This window comes from Mytilus galloprovincialis, chromosome 12 (genome assembly GCF_965363235.1).
Source record: "Mytilus galloprovincialis chromosome 12, xbMytGall1.hap1.1, whole genome shotgun sequence".
Classification (NCBI taxonomy): domain Eukaryota; kingdom Metazoa; phylum Mollusca; class Bivalvia; order Mytilida; family Mytilidae; genus Mytilus; species Mytilus galloprovincialis.
Window position 1 is genome coordinate 2,437,026 of NC_134849.1, and position 14,113 is coordinate 2,451,138.

Sequence of the window (14,113 nt, forward strand, 5' to 3'; positions counted from 1 at the left end):
TAGTTTTTATCTGTTATTATTCTTTTCCATTTATCTTAATCTGTTATAGTCTTGAATCTATCGATGGTATTTTGCTTGTATTGTCGTCCTTCCACGAACATTCCTTAATATATGGACACCAAACTAATAGTATAACTTAAGGATGTACTACATAATAAAATAACACACATACTGAACTCCGAGGACAATTCGGAATGGACAATCATTAATGAAATGGCAATATCAAAAGCTCAAACGCATCAAACGAATGGATAACAACTTTCATCCTCCTGACTTGGCACATCCATGTTTGTATATAATAAATTGTGGATTGAACCTAGGGATTGAACCTAAGAGGAGTTTTTGAAAAGTGAGTCAGATTCTTGGACTCCTTTGTGCTGCCCTACGATATAAGGAAGAATAGTTTGTCCCATAACACTCATTTAACTATTTTTTTAGGACCGAATAGTTTATAAACAGTCATTTAACAAATTTAAGCAGATTCTGGATTTGCTTTTTTTTTCGATTTCAGACCCACGTTTGCCAGTTCGAATATCAGATATGAGTCCAAGTCAGCATTGGTTTTAGCCATATTTAAAATTAAATATCTCGAAAAGTACCCGTAGTGTAGTTTATTATCATTCAAAAGAGTTCTCAAGTAGATACATGATTTATTAATCAACTTAAATCCAAACCATCATGCATGATTACAGGAGTCTACAAAGAAAAGGGAAGGAAACTTTTACAATGTCTATTACTAATAACTTACTACCACAAAATCAAATAAACATAATAGGTGTAATACCACCAAATCATGGTATGTCACATCCGGTTGCATACGAAAGTAGGCCTAAAAAAATATTCCCTTGAATTTGACAGTTGTAGAAAATTAACCCTGCATTTCAATGCACTTAATTTTTTCTGAGTCGTAAATATGTATGTTGGGTGTCTGAAAGCATCATTCTTTTTTTATTTGATGGTCTTATAAAATATTTTGGAACGTTCAGGTTACATAGTTACCAAAGCAGGTAACCAGTAAATAACAGTGTAAAAATTGGGTTGTCTACCCTCGGCGGTGGTTACTTTCTTATATGCAATGAAATGTAGTGTGAAATTTTCACTGTATCACTGGAAAGGATTGAACTTTACACATGCAAAGTATTTCTTTGGTTGAAATAAAGGTAAATACTGTACAATTTTTTTAAAAGTGCCAATTTAACAAAGACTAATAGGGAAAAATCAATGGTGGTATTACACCTATTTAGGGAAACAAAATGTGCACTCGTGACCCTATTGTACTTTCATTTTTAAAAGTTATTAATACACCAGTTCATACATTGTAAACATGGACTATTCGGAATGGATTTAGACACAGAAAGTACGTTTGAGGTAAAATTACTTTGAAATGGGGGTTTACAGGTGTTTTCTTAGTCAAATGGGTGGACAGACAAAGCTGTATTTAGATTACTGTGTTAAATTTTAAATTACCCTTACAGTTTTTGTTTTGTTTATACAACATGTGAATTTTTTTATTTCAGTGTTAACCATGTTCTGAAGAGCATTCTGTTGAAAAATCTTATATGTGAATTGGTCTGCAGATGACACTTCAGCATTAAAGTATGTATCAACTATCATCATGTTTTTTTTTGTTCTGGCCGCAAAAGTTTACAATTTGCCATTGTGCCGTCTACATTTTGCACAGACAATAACTCATCTAAACACTTTTTTGTCCTGGATTTATACACATCAGAATCCAGTCTCACATACTTAAACTTTATAATTCTTACCAATTATTTTTTGTACCAGCATTCCTAGGGACATAACCCTTTTTAAAAACATTTTGAGGTATTTTTTTATTACTCTTTCTCCCCATTTTCTAATGTAAAATACAAGAAAGTGGACTTTTTGTGTAAATCTATTAGAAATATACTGTTATGAGTAAATAAAAAGACTTTGATACCAGTAGCAATAAATGATTGACTGAAAGGGAACCGTTATTTCTCACACTAGGGGAACATACCAAAAACTCAAGTTACACATAAGGGCTTATAGAAACTTCTGTGTAGACTGTTAACATTTATAGAGACAGTTCTTTCAGCTAAAACACTTTAATTATTGATTTAACATTACATTTATTTCACTTTTGTGGGAAAATAATCACATTTGTTTTATTTTTTAGACAAAAGATATCAAGTTTTGATGAAAAAGGAAGGAAGGAGGAAAAATGGACCAAAACAGACCAAAACAGACCTTCAAATGAACTCTAAAAGGTGCAATAAAATTGTTTATCATCTTAAAGTTGTCTTTTGTATTCTATTTAATTGTTTGAATGCATATATCATGAGTTTATGATCAGATATTAGTCAACACTGCATTTTATAATGATACACTGAAATTAGGATTTTTCGAAGAAATTGGACTGAAATTGCCGTAGGATATGGCCTAACATTATAGTGATTTTCTCTGAAACTATAGTTCTGACTGAGATAAAACTTGACAGTTATGCTTGAAATAACTTGCAATTGGAGGGGAAAAAATTGCATTAAGTTTATTTGACATTTAGGTGTTCTTTAGGTGTAATACCACCAAATCATGGTATGTCACATCCGGTTGCATACGAAAGTAGGCCTAAAAAAATATTCCCTTGAATTTGACAGTTGTAGAAAATTAACCCTGCATTTCAATGCACTTAAATTTTTCTGAGTCGTAAATATGTATGTTGGGTGTCTGAAAGCATCATTCTTTTTTTATTTGATGGTCTTATAAAATATTTTGGAACGTTCAGGTTACATAGTTACCAAAGCAGGTAACCAGTAAATAACAGTGTAAAAATTGGGTTGTCTACCCTCGGCGGTGGTTACTTTCTTATATGCAATGAAATGTAGTGTGAAATTTTCACTGTATCACTGGAAAGGATTGAACTTTACACATGCAAAGTATTTCTTTGGTTGAAATAAAGGTAAATACTGTACAATTTTTTTAAAAGTGCCAATTTAACAAAGACTAATAGGGAAAAATCAATGGTGGTATTACACCAATATACTACATTACCACTATGACATATAAAGTATTTTGGTTCCTTAACTAGTGCTATTCCGGCTTGTAGTAACAATGTTAAAGTCTTGAATTTTTAAATGGCCTTAAACTGGGATTTGAAATAATATTTTGCCTTCGTTGAAATATTCGTTCAGAGAGATGGAAAAAAAACAGGACATGCGCTGTTCATTCTGTTATAATAGATAAATATATTTACCTCTTTCTCAACATTGAATGAGACCTACCGTCTAACATCTGTAAAATATCCTTAGTAAGAATGTATAATATCAAATAGTAAAATTATGTAGTGTGAATTTTATGATGTTTTAGTGCAATTGCATTCATCAGGGTACTTGTGTTTTTGTCTTGTTTTGCGTGTTTATTTACATTTATTTTGCAGCTGTCTATTTTAGTCCACAATAATTTGATAACATTACCCTGCAAGAATTTGCTGCAAATCAACCATGTATATATATATTGGTGGAAAAACTTTTTTTCAAATTGACCATTCGGCTTATGTAAGTGTTCACAATAACGTTGTAGTCAATTTGAAATTATAACAGTATATTCGTGATTATTTTAGAACAAACCCGCTTACATATATATAATCGTCACATGTTTTTAATTATGAGTTATTACGATGTATTTATGACGCCACAATTTCTATTTTAAAGCACGTATAGATCAAGTTCATGTAAAGTACGGATTCATTTGATCCGACAATAAATAGGCATGGCCGTAACCCTCATTGTTTTTCTATGTAAAACCTCCTTCTCGCTATCTATTAATTCAAAAGAAATTCATTTTTAAGATCCTACAAAAGTAATAGCTATTTCATCAACCAAATTCATTAATTGTTTTTTCTATATGTATTTCTGAATAAGTGACCATCGGAAACAGACCGGAAGAAACATTAGTAAATAAAGTCATATTTGCGTAAATAAAAGTTCATTGAATCTTAACAAAACAAATTAATTAATGATCTTTTTATGGAAATTGATACCAATGATTACACATATGCTCGATTTAAAAAAAAGTAATTACTTAGTACCACAAAAGTAACAAATCCTTTACTTGGTTCACACAGATCTTTACAAAAATCGTGTAATAAACAAGTTACATACCATTGTAAGGGTGCATTCGAAGGACATAAGAGGTCAAATGATGTTGATGGATCTCGTTTATACAGATTATCGGGTTTTCTACACATTTATATCAGTAAATATCAGCAGTGAGCAGTAAGCGCAGCGAGCGAGCAAACAAGCTTCACATTGTTATTGTTATTGTTACTGGTATGTTCCTCCTATCTAAGGAGCACTCCCGAAGGATAAGAATATGATTATATTTATTTCATTACCCATATAAAAGTCATCACGCTGTACAATATATTCCTCAAGTTCTGATGTCCTGATTACTATAATACGACACAATCTTTATATATACAATGTCTTTTAACACTTGTTATTCTTTCAACATATCCTTCCGTTTGAATTGTTATTTTGATATTAGGTATACTGCTCTTATGTGATAGATTTATAATTCAATCAAGCCTTGGTCTGATTTAATATAGTACGTTTTATATGAAGGCTGTAACATAATGTTCTTGTTATTGCTTCAATATCTTTACAGTTTGATTTCTAAGATTGAATAGCTCTTTAAACTTTGCTTCTGTTGGATTAAGAATGAGTAGTAAAAGCAATCCTTGTGCCCTACTTTGTCAAATGTTCCAACTGGTCTGTTGTTCTTCAAGTAGGAACTGACAAATGCCTATTTCGCTCTGTCTTTAATGCAGTACACATTGTGTCAAGCGGCTGATGTTTTACGATAAATATTCGACAAATCCGATTATCTGTTTATCGTTTTATTTCTGATCGTTTTCCCCTTCCTAAACCAGTTTTATAAATTTCGTGTTTACAAAACTTTGAAATTTTCGAAAGTCAAAGGATTTTCTTAATCCAGTCATAGATTACTTTAGCCGTACTTGGCACAACTTTTTTGGAATTTTGGACCATCAATGCTACACATTTGTACTTGTTTGCTTTATAAAGATTTTGATTTGAGCGTCACTAAATGGTATCATGTAGACGAAACGCATGTCTGGCGGTACTAAATTATAATCCTGGTACCTTTAATAACTATTTACGCTTGACGAAAGCTAGCTTGGTAATGTCTGCTCTCACATTGTAACGTCGCTGTGACTGAGCATGGTGATAAAGACGCACTCATAACTGCTTTTCATCTTTTCTTCATCTAAGTAGTTGATTGCAAATACAGTGTTTTTAACGTTAATATTACACTTTTGGTTAATTGGAAATCCGGGCTAATTTTGTATGTGTTCACACTCTCTAGTTTCTGCATTTTAACTTTAATCAATAGTTCATAAACTGTGCATGCTAACTCAGTGGTCTTATTATTTTTTGTATATGTTTCACGCATGGCTTTATCCACATAGATTGTTTTATAGAATATTATATCTCCATATATTGACAGTAAATCACTCTGGTTCATAACTTTATTGCACTTAGTCCAAACAGGTTTCAGCAATGCTTGATGTTGGTCCGTCACCGACCCTTTGTTTCCTACCTAATAACAAAATAAATTACCCCAAAACTCAATCCAATCCATCCCTTTTTGGTATGGTCGCTGTAGTACCATTTATTATGAGATACATACACTTGCATGAAACCTTTTGTCTGGACAATAGAAAAATGCATGTTTTTTTTTACATAAGTCATTAATCTTTGAAGAAATCAACCGAAACTCAATTCAAACCTTTTCTTTATGATATTAAACGTCGTGATACAATTAGAGAGAGATCCCTACACTTGCACACAAGTTAGTGTACGGAATCTACAAACCATAAGCAATAAGAATAAAAAGTAAGATTTTATAACGAGCCAAAAAAAAAAATTATACACGTAATTGTATTGCAGGTGGCATATCAATCAGTATTTATGCGAGAATATGTCAACGCTTTCGGTGTTTTTTTTTTATATAAAAAAGCGAGCTTCGAACTACACAAGCATGTCATAATTGATATCAAACTGTATTGTGACACGCAACTCCTACAGCAATATAGAGAAGAACATAACATTTTAGACAGAAATATTCTGTTTTATCAGTATGCAAAACATATTGTCTCATTTAGTTTCTTGTCTATATTTTTGTTGCCTATGGGAATAACTCTATAGGTCATGATTTATCATCATAATCTTCTCATTAGATTCCAAGACAAAACACATTTGTTGCAGGTTTACAGTCAAAGGATTATCACATTGACCTATCACAAGCGTCCAGACTACGAACAATTTCATCAAGACAAGAATAATTACTATAGTTATGAACATAGATTTCTAGCTGACTATACAACCTTTCTAAGACAGACGACTCCAGATTTCCTTCAATTAGCAATGACTAATGATGCGTCAACTGTTTAATAGAACTCAGTGGTATGAGTTTATCATTCTCAATGATATTTTTAAAATAGTTGGTTTTATAAAATTTTTAAATTATTTTTCTATCGCATCGCAAGCAATGAGAAGTCATGAATATTGCAGTTGTCAAATAGTTCGTGTATATGTAGTGTGAAGTTTTTATTTTTTTTTTATTTCAATGTTTCTGTTTGTTTGTTGTTTTCTCCCGATAGTTGATGTGTTTTCCATTGTTTTTTTCACTCGTATTTGTTTTTGCTGAATCGATTTATGACAATTGAACAACAAAAAACTATTGTTGATTTTAATTTTTACATTTTTGTAATGAAAAAGGATGCAAACAATGAGCTTTGCATAAGGAACATTAAAAAAAAGTCTGGCGCTGCTGTTTTTATTCACAATAAGATATGTGTTAAAGACATAAAATTAATGTTTAAAAGTATCGAATAAAGTAAAATCGCAAAAATACTGAACCCCGAGGAAAATTTCAAATGTAAAGTCACTACCCAAATGGCAAAATCAAATGATAAAACATATCAAACGAATGGACAACAACTGTCATATTACTGACTTTGTCCAGAATTTCAAATTAAGGAAAAGGTGGATTGAACCTTTTTTTAATAGCGCTAAACCACTCACTTGTACAAAAATGAATGACAGTCGCATGAAGTTCCATTTTATATTTTTAACGATGCGTGAACAAAATAGACATAATATGTAAAATTGTCACAATCTCAATTGGATAAAAAAAAATAACTAAAAAGCACAAAAGATCATCTATCGTACGACGCAGGAGATCCTAGAAAACCACAAATCTGTTATAATCTTCTTTGATGTTAATCCAAAGGATGAAGACCAGAATCTTCCATCCTTATATTGGATTCCTAATTCACAAAAATCCTACGTAAAGGTATATTGCAGGTTCTTCCAAGTTTTCCACTAAACCCCTTTCTAAAGTTTTTGCAGCAATACTCAGTGCAGTCAAAGAAGAACTTCAGAACTAGTCCGAAACGGCATATTCAAGAAGTGGTGTTAATCAGATGTGGATACTGAAAAATTCAAAAGAGTTATTTGTGAATAAACAATCGCAATCATTAAAACATTGTACCAACATTAAAACCTTTGACTTTTCAACTATTTATACCACTATTCCACATACTAAACTTAAAGCTCGACTAAAAAAAAAACTCGTCAGCTTATGTTTCTTTAACAAAAAGGGCACTTGTCGTTTTAAATATCTAATTTTTGGCTGTCAAAAATCATACAGAGTCAAGGAAACAATACACCGAAGAAGATATCACTGTCGTGCTTGACTTTTTAATTGACAACATTTTTGTTGAATTTTGAGGTTTGGTCTTCCAACAGACTTGGAATCCCAATGGGTACCGATTGCGCTCCTCTACTTGCAGATTTGTTTTATATTCCTATGAAGCAGATTGTATCCAAGAAATTGTACAGAAAGGAGGAAAGAAATAAGCCCAGTCTTTTAATTTTACCTTTCGGTATATTAATGATGTACTGTCTTTTAATAATAATAGATTCAGTGATCACTTACATTTAATATATTCAAGTGATCATGAACTTGAAATTAAATATACTACCGACACAGACTAATCTGCTTCATGTTTGGACCTTTTTTCTCGAAATGGCTACTGATGATAGGTTGAATACCAAAATTTATGACAAACGCGATGATTTTAATATTCCTATAGTCAACTTTCCATTTCTGTGTAGCAACCCCAGCGGCACCAGCATATGGAGTATATGTGTCTCAATTGATACGCTACTCTAGAGCTAGCTCAAAGTACGTTGATTTTGTTGAACGAGGAATACTGCTTGCTTTCTCAAAAGTTGCTAAGACAGGCATATGAATCAATCAAATTAAGGTCATCACTCAAGACATTTTACGGTCGCCATCATGAGCTGATTGGCCATTATGACAAAAATGTGTCAAAAATCATATCTGATATTCTTCCTCAGTCATAATAACCTTCCATCATTACCGAACTGAACAAAGAAATAACACGACGGGTACGAATACGGTGCAGAAAATGTTTACCCTTCCGGAGCACCTGATTTCACTCCCGATTTTAGTGGAGTTCGTTTTGTTTCTTATGCATATTTATTTTTTTGGAAAATTAAGGATGCATCTATTTGATTGAATGAGTAATAATTTGATTCTGTTCGACCGCAATGTCTTGTTCTGAATGCATTGTGTATATAAAAGAATCGGAAACATATTACATAATAGTTAGATTTTGCTCAAAAATTAGTTTCTATAATATGGATCGATATCAAGTAATAGACGAATATATGCTTTCATAGGAATGCTTTTCTTTTTCTAATGACCTAGGAGTGGTACTATAAAACATACCTACTTACAACTATTTGAATTGTGGTTTACATTTGATATGTTTCAATATGTTGAATAATATACTATTGTGTGGTCATTGTTTAATGAACCTTAAATTACTTTCGAATTGGCTGAAATATTTTGTTTTTCATAAAACAAAGTTTCAAAGCGTTCTAAAAAAATTACAATTGTAACATGTGTAAGTGCCTATCAGTAGTAGCAAGCAAATCAATCACAACTGTTTGGCCTATCATGGTTTGAACTCATTATATGTTGCATATTTCATTTGTTAAATAAACACTTGATAGCTATATGTGTTGTCTAGTCTAATATATTTTATTAGAATAAGAAGTAAGGTAAAATTGATAATGAAACGACTAGCACCCAAAATTCAATTAAACTAAATTTTAACAATTGTAAGAAGTTCAATGATAGTAAAACTTAAACCGTAAGTCGACATAAAACAGGACATGGCATGCACACATATGAAACAATTACCTTTCGTAGACTACGGGCCTTACTAATAACAACACAACGGTAAAAAAGTCCATTGTGGCAGACAAAAACCAACAACTACCACTGAAGTAAACACATGGCTACGAATCGGGACACCATAACCAAGTGGAAGACCGTTATTTAATATCTTCGTCATGTGACCTACCGAATAAGACCAAACACCTTGATTATATGAGCAACACGAGGGGTGCAACACGTACAACTGGATTAGACACTCTTTAGAAGCACACATTATTATCATCAGTGTTTGCGTTCGTTTTACTCAGTTCAGTTGTTCATTTACTATCTGATTTAATTTTTGCCGTAGTATTTGTAGGTTTGTTTTCGATTAATACAGAGTTTTTTTAATTTAATTAGATATGTAATCATGTTTTAAAACATCCCGATAAATGATGATTATAGTACACAAAAAGGCACATCATCTATTTCTATACCTTGAAAGTATTCCTGCAATAAACAAGTCAGAGACATTTTTTTTACCTAATACTACTAATATTGATTTTGTTTCTTAACACCCCTGAGGAGCATGAAAGTATGGATTATCAACTGATAGATATTAAAAACTAGATGTGTACAAAAATAAGAAACATTATACCTAAATTAGCGTGTTAATGGTGGTAGGTGATTTAAATCGTTCATGCATTGTACAGCTTTGTTTCATTACTTAAAACTAACAAAATGATGAAAACAACGGGGGTTAAATATTAATAAAGACCTCATCCGATAATGTAAATATCTGTTATAAATAACCTGATCGATCTTAAGATCGGTCTGTACTATCTGACGCATATAAAGGGTATGTTGTTTTCTCAATCTTGATGTATCTATCTCTGTCCTGTTTGTTTTAAGGTTAACATGTCTACATGAACCATGAAACATCTTTCATCAGTTGGTACTAGCACAGATTGTGTTACAAACACAAGCAATCTGGCCTTATCTTGCATTATAACAAATGGACCCTTTGTTGTGAAGCAGATGCAACATTTTCTTGAGGTTTTATTTACTGTGTCACTTGGTACTGTAATTTATTTTTTCTGTGTTGTTGATTTATTTTCTTATGACATGGGTACAAGTGCAGGGACGAGGGTACCAATGACAGTGAAAGTGTCTGCACAGTTGGTTGGATTGGCGGTACCATTGCTGTCTGCAGTCGTTACATGTCTTTAAAAAGGTAGGGCAAATATCCCTTGTAATTTGTTCAAAGAAGGACCAATTTAACCCAAAGTGCTGACATATGTACGATTACAACCATAAATAAAATTATAAAACTTTATTTATATATATCATGTTAGAAAAGACAATTACCTCGTGTTATTGGTTATGTACCAACACCTACTTCAGTCTGATGGCAACTTTTACCTGCATGTTTACACTTAAATTGACTTTCGACTGTCTTAAAGGTTAAAAAACTAGTTTTCAGACATATCATAATATATGGAAGTAGATATATTGAATAAAAGAATCTCTTTATTTCTAGTTTTAACCATAAATCAACACCACTACTTTGTTTGTGTCAAGCATGTATAATGATATAAATCATATAAAAAAGAAGATATGGTATGATTGCCAATGAGACAACTGTCCACAAAAGACCAAAATGACACAGACATTAACAACTATAGGTCACCGTACGGCCTTCAGCAATGCGCAAAGCCCATACCGCATAGTCAGCTATAAAAGGCCCCGATAAGACAATGTAAAACAATTCAAACGAGAAAACTAACGGCCTTATTTAAGTAAAAAAATGAACGAATAACAAATATGTAACACATAAACAAACGACAACCACTGAATGTACAGGCTTCTGACTTGGGACAGGCACATACATAAATAATGTGGCGGGGTTAAACATATTAGCGGGATCCCAACCCTCCCCCTAACCTGGGACAGTGGTATAACAGTACAACATAAGAACGAACTATAAAAATTAGTTGAAAAAGGCTTAACTCATCAGTTGAAAAAAAATAAAAGTGGACGTGGCTTTTTTTCCCGACTACATATTGTTATTGCAATTTGATCGATAACTGTACTGTAATTGACTTTTCTTGCAAAGTGATGTTGGTTGTCCTGTGTTCCTTGATCCGATAAAGTTTTTCGCAACATAATACAAGTAGACAATGAACACGTACATAACTGCTGCGATATAGCAAATAATAGTAGTAAGCATATACATGAGGACAGTGGTATGCAAACAACTCTCTTATTTGAAATCGATAACTAATTGATAGATATACAAAATTATATATTCATATTTTATACTGAATCTGTTTATTTATCTGCAGTCATTAACGTCATTATGCTTTATTTCTTATTTGCATATTTGCTAGAAAGAAATATTCTAGAAATCTTCAATTAGACACAAAAAATCAAATTGCAAAACAAGATCGCAGTATGTTAGGTTTTCTTCTTTTAATTGAACGAGGGAATAAAACTCAAAAACGTCATATGAACGCAATCAGTAAGAAACTTAACACATTCTATCAATCTTTTTATCTTTATTAATCAATCGTACAATACAAAAACAACGAGGTTACTGCTAACTAGAATGGTTTGAGCTAGACATGATACATGTTTACATCCACATGTTTAACAGGAATTATATGAGTTAGACATGGTACATGGTTATGTCCATTTGTTTGGCGTTGAACTGGAATGATATGAGTTAGACAAGATACATGCTTGTATCAACGTGTTTAAATGGCATGGTCTAAGTTAGACATGATACATGCTTATATCAACGTGTTTAAATGGCATGGTGTAAGTTAGACATGATACATGCTTATATCAACGTGTTTAAATGGCATGGTGTAAGTTAGACATGATACATGCTTATATCAACGTGTTTAAATGGCATGGTGTAAGTTAGACATGATACATGCTTATATCAACGTGTTTAAATGGCATGGTGTAAGCTAGACATGATACATGCTTATACCAACGTGTTTAAATGGCATGGTGTGATTTAGACATGATACATGCTTATATCAACGTGTTTCAATGGCAAGGTGTGAGTTAGACATGATACATGCTTACATCCAAGAGTTTGGTGTAGTACTGGAATGATGTGAATTCTGGACTGAGCATCTTTGGTAATTTTCCTTTACTTTGCGTCTATAAGTAAACAATGCTTTCAACTCCTTTCTAAAGTATGCACCCGTGACAGAATAAAGAAAGAAATTGATGCAATAGTTCAAAAAGTATGCAGTTTTCGTAAAGAATAGAATGTTTTGCAAGGTATCTACTTTGCTGCCTGATGAAAATGTTTTCGTTCTTGTTTGATGAAACTGTTTGAACCACACTACAGCGTAAGGTGAGTTAAACGCAATGAAGCAAATCGAGATCGTTATAAGTATCACAGTAAACTCAAAACGTATGATGCTTTCTTCAGTTATAAAATTGCACTTCCGGTGTCGTCTGTTTCTTTTTATCAATGTTCGAATTATCAGTATGTTAAGAGTTGTTATGACCAAGAACGGTAAAAATGTTATGCATACTGCAAACACGCAATCGTATATGAATGATATCGTCACAAGGTCTGTTTTCGGAAGGCACCACGGGGTTCGATCAGGTCCAATGTGACGAACTTCATTAAGCCATGGTCGTATTGAGGAAATACATATGGAAATTAAAACTAAAATTGCAACAATTTTCTTTGAAGAATTTATATCACATATGTCCCTACGTTTGAGAGGATGGCATATGCCTATGTACCGTTCTAATGTAAAGCTTGCCACAAGCCACGTAGAGAGAAATCGAGAGGCATATGACAAGAAAATTGTAAGTTGACAAATTCCATTGACGTCTAAAAATTCGGCTATGTTACTACGAAACTCTTCGCGTAATCCACGCTTAACCCATTCAATGAGTACGAAAAATATCAAAGCTAGAAGATCTGCTGTCGAAAGAGCAGCTAAATAGACACTAGCTGATAATTTTCTCATATTTTTCGTAACAAATACCATTAGGGACAAAACATTTCCAACGATTCCTACGATAAATATAATAGGTGTCAAATATGTGAAGAAAACTAATCCTACATGGCTGATCTCAGTTGAATTGTTTAACTTTCCAAAACTGAGCAAAAAGTTGTCGTCGTTGCAAGCTACCTGTGTGCTGTTTGTACTGTTTGTGCTGTTAAACTTTGAGCACGGATCAATCTGTGTGTCGTTGCCCTGGAATGATAAAAGCATTAATAATTAGTCATTTGATAAAAATTTTGATAAAGCAAAGTTTGGAATAATCAATATGAGATGGATTTATAATCTATTTTGTGGAAAGTGATTTTAACATCTAATATTTTTGTTTATATCTATCTCACTCTATTTTAATAAGATTTCCTATAATAATATCAACACTCTTTTTTTGACAGTACCCACTCGAAAAAGATATTTGCTGATCACTTTTCAAATACAATCTACTACATACGTATATAACTTGTGCAATCGATTAAACAAGGTAATCTACATGGAAAATTGCATCACTAAAAAATTCTAAACAATTATCACATTTTAAACAACTTTAATTTTCAATTGAAATAAGCTGATACTTTCATATGTGAAATACATCTACTAATTATATTCATCTGTCGTCAAACAGCAATTAGTGTTGTCAAGACTATATGTATAACGGCGCCTTCATACAATGAACAATGTGTGGTTTTTATACTTTTTCTTTATTTCAATTAAAATATCGATATTCATTGTATAACAACAAATCAAGCATTATGATATCGATACATGTTCAACTCGTGACCAATCAATACTGTTATGAACTCCTCCTGCATTACGTGTATACGTGA

General features: G+C 32.4%; 1 protein-coding gene and 1 long non-coding RNA gene across 2 annotated transcripts; one reads left to right on the top strand and one right to left on the bottom strand.

The window, feature by feature from the left end:
• The first annotated feature begins 974 nt into the window (after positions 1-974).
• LOC143054636 (uncharacterized) lies at positions 975-2,277 on the top strand. The gene is made up of 3 exons (XR_012971761.1): positions 975-1,160; positions 1,518-1,596; positions 2,159-2,277. It is a non-coding gene; the product is annotated as an uncharacterized LOC143054636 (long non-coding RNA).
• Positions 2,278-12,344: 10,067 nt separating this feature from the next.
• On the bottom strand, positions 12,345-13,505 carry LOC143055161 (cysteinyl leukotriene receptor 2-like). Its single transcript, XM_076228301.1, has one exon. It carries the CDS (start codon positions 13,503-13,505, stop codon positions 12,345-12,347), a length of 1,161 nt encoding a protein of 386 aa, XP_076084416.1.
• Positions 13,506-14,113: the final 608 nt, after the last annotated feature.